The sequence below is a fragment of the Montipora foliosa genome, chromosome 5, assembly GCF_036669935.1.
Source record: "Montipora foliosa isolate CH-2021 chromosome 5, ASM3666993v2, whole genome shotgun sequence".
Lineage (NCBI taxonomy): Eukaryota > Metazoa > Cnidaria > Anthozoa > Scleractinia > Acroporidae > Montipora > Montipora foliosa.
The window spans coordinates 37577069-37589655 of NC_090873.1; the positions used below are offsets into that span (position 1 = coordinate 37577069).

General features: G+C 39.7%; 1 protein-coding gene across 1 annotated transcript; it reads right to left on the reverse strand.

Moving 5' to 3' along the window:
• Nucleotides 1–921: 921 nt before the first annotated feature.
• On the reverse strand, nt 922–9723 carry LOC138004105 (uncharacterized transmembrane protein DDB_G0289901-like). Its single transcript, XM_068850519.1, has 5 exons — nt 9307–9723; nt 9072–9218; nt 8469–8591; nt 4964–5086; nt 922–3897 (listed from the first exon to the last, which is right to left on the reverse strand). Exons 1-5 carry the CDS (start codon nt 9623–9625, stop codon nt 3005–3007), a joined length of 1605 nt encoding a protein of 534 aa, XP_068706620.1. The 5' UTR covers nt 9626–9723; the 3' UTR covers nt 922–3004.
• Between the last annotated feature and the right edge of the window lie 2864 nt (nt 9724–12587).

A 12587-nucleotide genomic window follows, 5' to 3' on the forward strand; every position in this document is an offset into this window, starting at 1 on the left:
AAATGCACTAATCAGTGATACTAGCTTTGTGTTTGATGAATGGTCTGGTACAGGGCAAGTCTTTCTCAGAAAACCCGCTACTTCTTTGTTGGGCCTTCTTTAGTTTGGATAGGCTAAATTTCGAGTGGCATGAATAATTCCATTTAGCTTGATGACCATTGACTTACAAAATCGTCAACCGAAGTAGTTTCCAGTGTCGAACTTTAGCTGCTCAGGCAGTCTATTGAGAGACTTAAAGTGCTTTCAATTTGACAGAACTGACCGGCAAGACTGGAAATCTGGAAGGGCTTACTTTACAACGCTTTCAATTTACCACACTTAGCTTTGAGGATGGTTATACTCTTCGAGAAGGATGCGAGGGATTATCATGCAAATGTTCCGACGAATAGTTGCATTTTCCTTGCAAACTGACAGGTCTGGCTGGCCAGTTCTGGGAAAAGTAAAAGAATACCTTAAACTCTGCCAGATTGTCCAGAAGGTACAATACTTTAACATCGGAGTGGAATGTACGGGTATTGAGAGGACATCGCAAAGGCTCACTTTGGTTTGCTGATAGGTAAGACATGATTCCAGATAAGATTCCACTGAAATGACATTTCAGCACATTCACGTGACTAACGAGACAAAAAGAATTAATACGTGGAGGTAAATTTCAGACGTCTGGTCAACTTTCTGAGTAAGTTTGTGATTTTGCTTGTGTACTTAACGTGCTTGTACGTAGTGACATGTGGAGGCCGTCATCTCGGGTAACCGAGTGAAGATCGGGCACGACCTTTGATTTATTAATAGTCGAATTTCGTATTTCATGAAAACTAATAGGGCTACGTTTTGGTGAAGTAAGGAGATCACTTGAGGAAGAAATTAAGGGGAAAAATTAAAGTTTTCACATTTATACCACAGGACACCCACCGCGAAATGTTTTTTTCCAAAATGACTCGCTCGGTAAAACCCCACTCAGAAGAGGTCAAACTGGGCACTGGTCGTAATATTGTCCGCCCGTACAGACTGTCGGGGTGGAGGTGGGGAGGCAGGACAGCCATGGGAACGGGAGTGTTCGGGCAATTTTCCATGGCGGAAAATCGGCGTTGCATTTGGCAACCCTAGTTTTTCTGGCAGGAAGTCATATCAAGGACGAGCAACAAGATAAATAGCAGGAAGAAGTACGGGAGAGGAGGCGATGAAATTTGAGAAATTTAAGCCAAGCCAATCCTCGAGAGAAGCCGAGGAAGGAGAAGAAGAGAAAATCAACTTAAAGCTGAGAGAAATAGAGCGAGAGACAAAACACTTATTTACAACGGTTAGCTTTCAGGTAAGGTTAAAGTTTTCCTTCTTTAATAATAAGCTTATATGCCTCGCTGCCTTACGCATTTTGGAAAACTTGACTTCCGCAAGTCAAGTCAAATCAATTTTTACTGAAACTCTCACAAATACGATAGACAGTCGGGAAAATAACAGAACAAATTATACGACCAATTACACAGAAAAAAAAAAAAGAAAAGAAAAGAAAAATACATAAAGTACAAAATAGAGGGTCTATGTGGGGGAATAGCTTTCACGGCTGACGGCAAAAAAAAAAAGCCTTTTCACGGCTAATGGTTTTTTTTCTGTCACGGTTAACTTACATGGAAAAGAAAGAAACGTCCCTCCTTGAAAATGAAACTTTTCCGTTTTTGCTTTTTGGGGTTCTCTGTTTTAGTTAGTAGGGTCTTAGTACACATATTGAATAGAATAAGTCATTGGTCATCAGAATGTGACTTACATTTTTGTCGAGACCTCCAACTAATAGTCTTCCCCGCGGCCGTTTCAGTGTCGTCACGTAACGATTCTGCCTCCCTTGTGGGGAGGAGCGTTGCGTGACGACACTTTTCAAAATAAAATTTTAAAAAAATCAAGATAATGCTTTTAATTTTTTTCCCGGCTAAAGGTTACTTTTTTGTCATTTTCACGCCTAAGGATTAACTTCTGATAACGCTTCTCGGGTAAAGGTGTTAACCCCATTGAGACCCTCAATATACCCTGTGAGGTTCGAGACACCCAAGTAGTTTGAAGGGGCACTGTCATGCCAAATTTGCTGTTTTTAGGTCAAAACTGGGTAAATGTCTACCTTAATACTTAAGCTCACACGTACAACATTTCTGACAACCCACTGACAAGATATGAAATGTATTTATGGTTCAAAGAGCTATTCGTATTTAATTTTTGGTGTGATGTTCCTGAAGACACTGTCTCCAAATTTGAAAAGACTGGCTAGTGGACAGTTTTTTCAAGTTTCAATCCCTATACATGCTCTCCATCCTTGGCTGCAAACAACAAAAAATAGCTTCAGTGCACTTCAGTGGTCATTGGAAACAAAACTACAGCATTAATTTTCGGCGTAAGGACGCCTTTTATTGTTTTAAATTTGCGTGACACTGCCCGTTCAATGAGCTAATCAAGTAGGTGACTCAAACGAACTATTTACCTCACCACAGTTAATTATCCTTGAATAAAATAATAACAGCAATATGAGACGAGTTATCATCTTATAGTCCCTAAATTTTTTCATAACTGCAGAGCTTAAAAATTCCGTTGAATGCAAAGTTCTTTAAAAGTAGTACAAACTGCTACACCCATGTTGACTCTTAAAGTGAGACAACTCGAATATTTGCACCAGGCCATCATCGTTCAGGTGGCCACCAGAGACACCCGAACAATTCCAACCACCGCAATACGATCCTCCTCCTCCTCCTTCGGCTTGTCCCCTTTAAAGCAATACGTAGTTGAATAAATTATTAGGTTAAAAAGTATTACTCCATGAAGCTTTTTCGCCGTATCCTCTAACACAGAATTTCCATTTTCCTAGCCATCGTTCATTATTCGCAAACAAAATGATTACAATAATATGAAAGAAGGTATCCCATTATATTAAGTCTAAATTTTCCACTAACTGCAAATTTTAAATGTTCCATCTAAATGCAAAGGTCTTGAAACTTTTTACGAAGTGTTATACCCATTTTGCCTCTTGCTAAGACAACTCGAATATTTGCACCAGGCCATCATCATTCAGGTTGCCACCAGATGCACCCGAACAATTCCAGCCACGGCAATATGAACCTCCACCCCCTCCGGCTTGCTTTGGGTGAGTGCCGCTTCCTCCACCAGAGTAACCACCTCCACCGCCTGATGCACCGTTATCTTCAGAGCCCCCTCCCCCACCACCAAACCCCCCAACTGCCCCAGGGATTGGTCCACCATTGTAACCACTATTCATTGCACCTGCTCGTCCTCCTACCCAATCTTGAGCACGTGACCCACCCCTCTCACCATGACTATTAGATGCCCTGGCACACCCCTGCGCTAACCAACCTGCGCCTACTCCCCCATGATGACTGGCACCTGCACTGTTACACTGACCGGGCTGTCCCCTAGTTCCCCCCATTCTGCTATTAGACGATTCTTTCCCTACGCTGCTAGAGCCATTATTACCCAACTGACCATCCGACCCGTTATATCCACCAGATGCACCCCCTCCCCCTCCAGCAGCCAGCAAAAGCACATTACTTATTGTATAAACAAAACTCCCTCCCCCTCCCCCTGTACCAGCGTTGTCCTCCACAGACAACCCTAGTTCAGCTGCAGTCATGTTAGTTGATTGCCCTCCTTTCACCTCCACAGAATCTCCTCCTCTCTGTCCCACCACAATATTCAGCACTGTCCCTTTATTCAGCGTAAACGTTCCCTCTTTCAAGGCTCCTTTGCCTCCGTAGTAAATTCCTGGGCTGTCCCCGTAGTTATACGAGTGGGTTCCTCCTCGAGCGCCGCAAGCTTTGATCATGTAACGACCATTTCTTGGAACAGTGAATTGCTGAATTATGCCAAATCTTCCTTTGGCACCATTTGTTGTTATATTTGAGAAACCTAAAGGACAATTTTAGTGAAGTGATCAGTTGGTGAAGAAGCCGTTCACAGGTTATTATGCCATGTAAAGTTCAACTTCTCGGCTGTACTTGTAAATCGGGAGAAATTCAATTTCAGCTTCGCGTTCGAGGTGGACCTCCAGGAACAATCCATGTTATCAGTGTATGTTAATTTATTGTTTGACCTTATTATCCCACCAGCTTGGCTCGTTTGGGTCAAGAATCAATATTAATAAGTTAGTCAGAGAAGAATGTGAAACTGTTACAGTGGGTGCTGTGGAGAGACAGCAATTAAATACATTGAATAATAATAATAATAATAATAATAATAATAAATATTTACAATTTTAAACTATATACCGACATTACTTACAAATTTTAAAAACTAAATTATATGTTAACGATAGAAAACTGTTTACGATATGTGAATAATTTATAAATTGGAAAAAGACAATTAAGCATTACTAAAGAAAAAGCTAATCAAAAAAAAAAACTTACTCATAATAGTAATAATAACAAGTTAAAATGATGATCTAAAACATAATGGTCTAAAAACGTATTGTACATAAAAATGGTTATGTATCAAAGAGAAAAATCAGTCAGGCGAAAGCATAAAACATTCGTTAATAAATTATTATGTCAGTCCAGCAAGTCCCTTCTCTATCTCTAAGTCATTCTCCTGTATATTTGTCTTTCTTCTCTGTGACCTTGTTCCCCTCAAACAAACTAGGGCAGTCCGCAGGATGGCGAAGGACACTTTCGTTCGAATCCATACGATTGTGGTTGCATAGTCCTCCTGCTTCTTTGAAGAGATGAGCTCGGTAACAATAAAAATAACAATAACAATAACAATAACAATAACAATACTACTACTACTATTACTACTACTACTACTACTACTACTACTAATAATAATAATAATAATAATAATAATAATGATAATGATAATAACAGTAATAATGTTTCTTATTTTTTCTCTGTTGTATTAAAAAAAAGTGACACACCCACAATTTGATTGCAATCCCATACTCCTTATTTCCTGACTAAAATTAAAAGGTGCAAGTTACCTGAGCATGATTTCCCACTACCAGTGTATCCTGGCTTGCAAGTACAGTGGTAAGAGCCAAGAGTATTGTAGCATGACGCGTTTATGTGACAGACGGGGGAGGAAGTATTGCATTCATTAATATCTAGAACAAAAAGGAGCAAAAGTTTCACTCAAATCGTTATCCTCTGCTGACCTCTCACTGTGAATCTAAAGTTTGAGGTGAAAAGATGATGTAGAAGAAAAGAAGATGGAGTAAGAGTATGGAGTGGAAGGAACGAAGCAGAAAAGGAAGAATAATAAAAATAAAAATACTAATTTAATTCTTAAAAACGCATAATACAGAACGTGTCTATGCTTTTTACATGAAATATGAAATAAAGCTATATATGTTGTGGTTTAACTTTGTTCTTGGTTTGAATTGTTTTTAAACCGGTTCATATTTTTCAAACCAGTTTAAATTTTTTAAACTGGCTTTATTTTTATCAACTGTCTTTCTTTTTTGGAGGGTGAAGTTTAAAAAACAGGGGCTTGGTTTTTTTAGGGGATCTAAAACAGAACTAGACATATTTTCCTCTCTTCTACTCAGCTATCCCTCCCTGATCCTCTCCAGTACCTCAAACCTACCCCACCCTTCTTTCACACATCAATCCCCCCCTTATGCCCACCCCCTGTACACACAGACATTTCCTCTTTCTCAAGAGTTTTCTGTATTCTCACCAGAACTTTATCTTGAACTCCCTACCTCTAAATCTGCTGCCTACTCCTTAATCCACTTGACCACGCAAGCAATTGATGCAAATTCAGAGTAATTATAAATGAATATGTTATTATTCACTTTAGGCCACTCTTGGTCAAAAGTTTGATTTATACACAAATGTGCAATACGACACTAGAGCCACATATGGCAGAGTCACATTTGCGTAAATGAAATCGATTTCTACAAAGAGGTAGAGGAATTGAAAGGCCACCTAAGGACAAAGGACTCACAAAAAAAAAGTTATTTAGAGGATGATTTGTTCAAAAAGGCCAAACATTTCTTGAAAGAAAAAACAGAGACACAACTCCGCCTTTCAGGAAACAAGGATCGATCTAAGTTTTATGACTTTTTATTTAAGATTGGATTTTAAAATATCTACAGAGTTTGCTGTTTTAAGATCTAGTGGCAAAGCGTTCCATAATTCAGACCTGGCGAAAATGCTATATCTCCGTAGGTTTTCGAGTTCGTAGCAGGGACTGCTCATAATCATTTTCCTGCGGAACGTAAGCTGCGAGAGGTGGTATGGTCTCAGACGAGATCAGACAGTTTTACTTGTAAATGAGTAATAGAATTTTAAACTGGATGCGGGCACGTACAGGTATAGCCAATGTAGGCTCTTCAGGATGTCGCTGATGCGGTCTTCTTTTTAAAGTCTTGCAACCACTTCGGTGGCAGCATTCAAAACACGTTGTAGTTTTTTAACTTCAATTTCAGGTAGACCATAAAGCAAGCCGCTACACTGATCTAAACGTGTGGTAACAAAAGCGTTAACTACCTTTTCAACTTGACATTGATCGAGATAATTCCTAATCTTCCTGATGTTACTTAGTGCCGTAAAAGAAGCTTTGCAGATGTTGTTAATGTGCTGCTTGAAGTAAAGACAAGAGTCAAACACCACTCCCAGGTTACGGGTCTCATGTTTAGGCTTGACAGTTAAACCTCCACCATGATGACAATCTCAGGTTTGAGAGAAATAGAATGTGCAGAATTTTCGAGAAACGTTTTGAGTCGACAAGGTTTTAAGTTGAGTGATTTTCCATAAGCTATATAAGGCAGTGTTCCATATGCTCTAGACTTTCTACCTATCAGGTTTTTTTTTAAGTGTTACTTTAAAAACCCTCTCAAATAGCTACCTCAAGATGTGCCCTGAGCCGATGAAATAACGCGCGTGTTTAGGGCGCGTTCGAGTGACTGTATTCTGGAGTTACATAGAAATATTTCGTTTTTATGGAGATTCACATAAAGGAATAAACGCTCAAAGATATAATGGTATAAGTACAAGGAAAGGTTACGTTTATGCAAACGTTGGCCGTGTAGCACTAGATTTCAGTCCCATATGAACCATGTGAGCGTTGGCCCTACTGATGGAAATGGGCCCAGACAAGGACAGAGAAAAACTCTGACCAGGGTGGGAATTGAACCCACGACCTTCGGGTTAGATCTCCACCGCTCTACCGACTGAGCTACAAGGTCAGACGGGAGCAGGCCGTGGGAAGTGAAGATGTTAAAGTCACGGCAATGAACATGTACAAGTACAAGGAAAGGTTACGTTTATGCAAACGTTGGCCGTGTAGCACTTATATTTTAAACAGAGTTAACTGAATAGAGTGTAATGTGAAGTGCTAGATTTCAGTCCCATATGAACCATGTGAGCGTTAGCCCTACTGATGGAAATGGGCCCAGACAAGGACAGAGAAAAACTCTGACCAGGGTGGGAGCTTAGAGGATCCGACTAGATCACGGAGGGTCGTGGGTTCGAATCCCATCTAGGGCTCGGATTTTTCCGAGTTCCCAGTGGGTTCTATCAACATTTTATTTCAAATGTGTAAATCATTCTCACATTCGCTCACTTGGGTGGTTGGTTGGCTGCATCTCAGATATGCTCTAAGGTGATATGCGCGATGCAAATTATGAGGTATGCTGTCAGTAGTTGTTTGACTCTGTAGCTGCGTGATGCAGTTCGAGTCAGACTCACATTTCACCAGTGCTCCTCATAGAGTCTCCAGTAGCTCAGTGCTTAAAGCTTCCGACTCGATCATGAACTGTCGTGGGTTCGAATCCCATCTGGGGCTCGGATTTTTCCGAGTTCCCAGTAGGTTCTACCAATGTTTCATTTCATATGTATATATCATTCTCACATTCGTAAATGTAAATGTAGAAGTTTATGTGCGCTTAGTTGACCGCTCCCTACAAGGGCTTTTCAGGATCGACCGGTTCAACGGGATAGGACCAAATGCATGTGAAGGCGCCCTAGGCCTCCGCCATACAATCCATGTGTAATCTCAGAGAACCGCAAACCCAGCGAGATGTGATTGACTGGGAGTTGACTTTGAGAAGGGAGGCAAACGGAGTACCCAGAGAGAAACCTGAGGAGTGAGGTTGAGATCGACTGAAACTCAGCCTGCATACGTCCCGAGGCCAGAGTTTAAATTTTGTCACAGAGGTGGGAGTCACGATCGATGACCACTACACAACAAGGTCGGACGCGAACATTTTATCTATTACTTAAATTGCTGTCTGAATTATCATCCGTCACCCGTGAGATAACTTTTAATAAGTTTTAATTGCATCTAACCCCAGCTAGCTAATGAGTTGTCCAAGCCTTAAAAAACGCATTTCTGACCCGGGTTTCAATGTGTTTAATTTATAAAGACATAATATTCAAAATCGTTGAATGTAGCCCTTACTCTAGATTTGCGTGCAAAGTTAGTACCTTCTTATTTTAGAAAATGCCTGTTTAAACTGTCTCTGGTGGACTTTAAATTACCTTTGCAAGTTTTTCCGTCTCCAGCATATCCGGGTTTGCAAGTGCACCTGTAGGAACCAAGACTATTGTTGCATGTAGCATTTACATGACACACAGGTGAAGAAGCAGTGCATTCATTAACATCTACAACATAAAGGAACAATTTTAACCGCGATTAGCATGTAATCCATCTCCAAACCCGCCCCATTATTTTGCTTTAAGTCCAACAGGATAAGGCAACCGAAAAGACAGAGTAGGTTTGCTTCGAGGGAACCAGGAAAACGTGGAAGAAGATAAAGTGGTGGAGAACGAGACAGTGAAAGGATTGCAGGAAAAAAAAGGAAACACGGATGAGGTTAAGAGAAGAAAAAGGAAGTTAAAAAGATGGGTCAGATGGAGCTGCAGATGAAAATGGAATTAGAGCCAGATAAAAATATAAGGGCTATAAAGATGTAATTGAATGAGCTTTAAGATGTGGATGTAGGTGAAAATGAAGATGGGGTTCGAGATGGAGATGACGATGATGATTTACATAAATCCTGACGTTAGGATATAGCCAATGCAGATGAAGAAGAACATGGAGAAGAAGATTAATTACAGAAGTGCGAGGTTTTCAGATCTCACCTTCAGTTTTCATATCGCAAAATGCAAGAACTGGAATCCCTGGCTTTATTGAAGACATCCAGTATTTGCCGTTGGGTGATCTTCCTTCACTCATCTTAATTTCCTTGCAGGACTCGGCTGCTAGGTCAGAGATGGAGCCTAGTGGGACTGAAATTGAGAAACTAGTATTATTCCTTTATCTTTTTTTGAGCAGTCTTTTCCATGCAACAAACCTAGGTTGTTAAAGTCCACTTACCTCTGTTTATGTATTTTCTGAAGTAATATCTGTCTGCATCAGGAATAAAATCCTCAGGTCTGGCTTCCTTGGTGCGATCACTGAATTCGCACATATGGAGAGACATCACAAAGTTGAAGCTTTGGCATCGATCATCCTTGAGGCAGACCGAAAGGCAATGAAGGCCAATATTTGCCATCATTGTTTGATAGATGTGTCCTTGCAACATCCATCCCAAGATGGACTCCTCAGATCCAAATGCAGGACATTGTTGAGACTTGGTTTTATCGACAATCTGACAAAAGGCAACACAAATCAAGAGCACTGACGGCGCTCTCATTTCTTTTGCGATAACAGCTGTAAAAAGTTTTCCAGACAACTAAAAAGAGATTAAAAATGCAGACCTATAAACTAGATCTTTTTCTAATCACTAGCAGTTCTGATATACCAGCTGTGCATTGATGGTTTCGGCTCGTTGGTATCTCTATATATATTTTCTATGGGTAACATAACCCGTAAGTTTTTATTGCCGCATTTGAAAGTGACTCAATAATAACTAAAACGATATTTTGTTTCCAGGTAATTCATTATTGATTTTTTTTTTGTCAATTCAGCTCATCACTCAATTTGGTGATGCAAGTTCCAGCGGGCACGAGTGGAAGAGTTTTTTTTTTCTCATAAACCGAGAATGAGATATCAGTAAGTCTTTCTTCAATAATGCTTGTAAAATGGATCGTAAAGATCGGTTAAAGTGAATTACGGTACGCACAAACAACTTTCTCTCAATTATTATCATCACTTTGCAACTCGATCGTATCCCATGGCTGCACGACCAATCAGAGAAGACATCAAATTGTGATACACAAAGCACTAGTCCTTAGAGACAGGATAAGAACTCTCTTGAATAGTTACCCAAATTGCAATTTTGAGTTAACAATCGATTGTGTCAATACATTTAGAACAGATTATGTTAATTCCTTAAATAGATGGTGGAAATTCTAACCGGTCTATTTACACAGGAAGATAATATCCAGCTAATAGTTTGTGCACATTCTAAATCACGCACGCACGAGAATTTATTTTCCAAAGACATCTTCAGATTCTTAAAATCATTATAGATTATTTGTCTTCATTCAGTTCAAAATTCGTGAACGTATTCACATGCATACATAAAATGATATTAGAATACTCCGAAGGAACAACATGTTGATTCCATTATAGAATCTGATAGGTTATCTCGCGACTAAAATTTAATCTAATATTTACTGCCTCCTTACAAACTCAGAGGCACTCAAGAAATTCTAGTCAGTCTATTTACACAGGAATTTAAGCTAATAGTTTGTGCATATTCTAGATCACGCACGCCCGAGAATTTATTTTTTTAGAGACATCTTATGAGATCTGTAAATCATTATGGATTATTTTTCTTCATCCAGTTAAAAATTCGTGAACGTATTCATATGTATACTTAAAAGGACATTAGAATACTCGGAAGGGACTACACGTTGATTCCATCAAAGAATCTGAAACGCTTAAGATGTTATCTCAGGACTAAAATTGTTTAATTTCTGGTTTGAAGTATATTGGGATGCTAATACTTACAATCTCCTTGCAAACACAGATGCACTCAAGACGTTTCACCTTCCCTAATTTACAATTTCACAAGGCTCTGGTGACCGATAATGGAACGAATAATAAATTATTAATACAGGAATCTATTTTGCCTCAGTCATTTTATGGTTTTTTCTTTTCAAATTCCAGAAATCTTAGTCCGTAAAACCGGCGACTGGGCATTTCCAGAACATTCGCAACAGCATACTTTCGTTAGACAGAGCAACTTTAACTTCTTGTTCATAGTCCTTCTTGGCAACAACATTACCCATATTTGGAGTGAGTGCCGAATAAATGCCTTAGTTTAAATCAATTTATATTCGTCAGTTTGTTTCCCCTCGCAGATATTAAAATTAAGAGTCTCACAAAAAATAAGTTAAGTATATGGGTTAATCTAGTAGTTACAAGAAACCTACAGTATCAACTTATTTCAATTTTTGACGTCTTAGCGGGTACATGTGTATTATTGTTTCAAGAAACGAAGGCCCTCTGCGAGCTCCCTAAAAGGGAGATTACGCAAGGACGACGACGACGACGACGACGACGACGACGACGACGACGACGACGACGACTACGAAAACGCCACAAAACAACACCTCAGACTAATGAGGTAACACAAAAGCACTGAACGCCCTGCACGTGCGTTTTTCGTGTTGGTACATTTCTTTGCCGTTCTCGTCCTGACAACGTCGTGAATTGACCAAATTTCAGGTTGTGAGGAGGACATGAGAGCATAACCGAACATTTTTCAATTTTCTCCCCAAACAACCACACCGTTCATGCCAATTTTATTCCTGCAATGTTGATACACGCTTTCCATTCCGAACGACTTGGGGTTATAAGGAAGTAATTACAATAACGATAAATAATATTTTTAAGATGATTCTTATTGGCGTCATCGTCCCCCTTAGGTAAGCTCCCTAATGTATTAAACACTTAAGGTACTTTCTCTTCTGGTTTTTTCCCAACCTCCACTGGTATTATCTCCGCAGCACTATTAAGCCGAACTTTTTAGATCAACAGATAGACTTGTTTATTGTTACTATTTGCGGCAATAGCTTAATTACAGGTGCACATCAGCTGTTTCAACAAAAACAATAATCACATGCACTCATTTTGAAATGGCACCTTTTACACTAAAGATTCCTTTCGTGATTCGTGATGCTTTCAGACTATCATTGCCCCGTCATTATTGTAGTCTGTGCCAAAAGAAATAATTACCTAGCTTGGCAGCTGCCTTTTATTATCCTCTCTAGTGACAAGGAAAGGAAACTCTGCACAGACCTCCTAGATGGTCTGTCACGCATGCGCGATGTCATATCAATGCAACGTCACTTCCACTCAGCCGCCATTGGGCAAGCGTTAAAATTCAATGTGGTAATAACAGCTTTTACATCGGTTTTTTGGTTAATTATTCGTTCAAAGTTCTGGACGATTTCGAGGAGATCAGTGCTGAGGCTTTCCTTCCTTCTTGCCAGAGAGGCCAGTTTAGGAAACCTCTATCAAGCAGGGTAATAGCTGATATAGAATTAAACAAAAGGCTGGCATTATTACTAGTATCAGATATATTTCGTATTTGTCAGAACTAGGAGCGGAAGCAAAATATATCTTTTTTTCTAGCAGTGAATTGCTGCTTGCCACTGTTACTCGTTTTACGTTTAAAACGAAATCCGTTAGGGTCCTGGGTAATG

Coding starts and splice junctions, on each gene's coding strand:
- LOC138004105 (XM_068850519.1), bottom strand. CDS start 9,625: ATGAGAGCGCCGTCAGTGCTCTTGATTTGTGTTGCCTTTTGTCAGATT. Junction 5,087..8,468: donor AGACGGAAAAACTTGCAAAG/GTAATTTAAAGT, acceptor TTTTTGTTCTAG/ATATTAATGAATGCAATACT. Junction 3,898..4,963: donor TAGTGGGAAATCATGCTCAG/GTAACTTGCACC, acceptor ATTGTCCTTTAG/GTTTCTCAAATATAACAACA.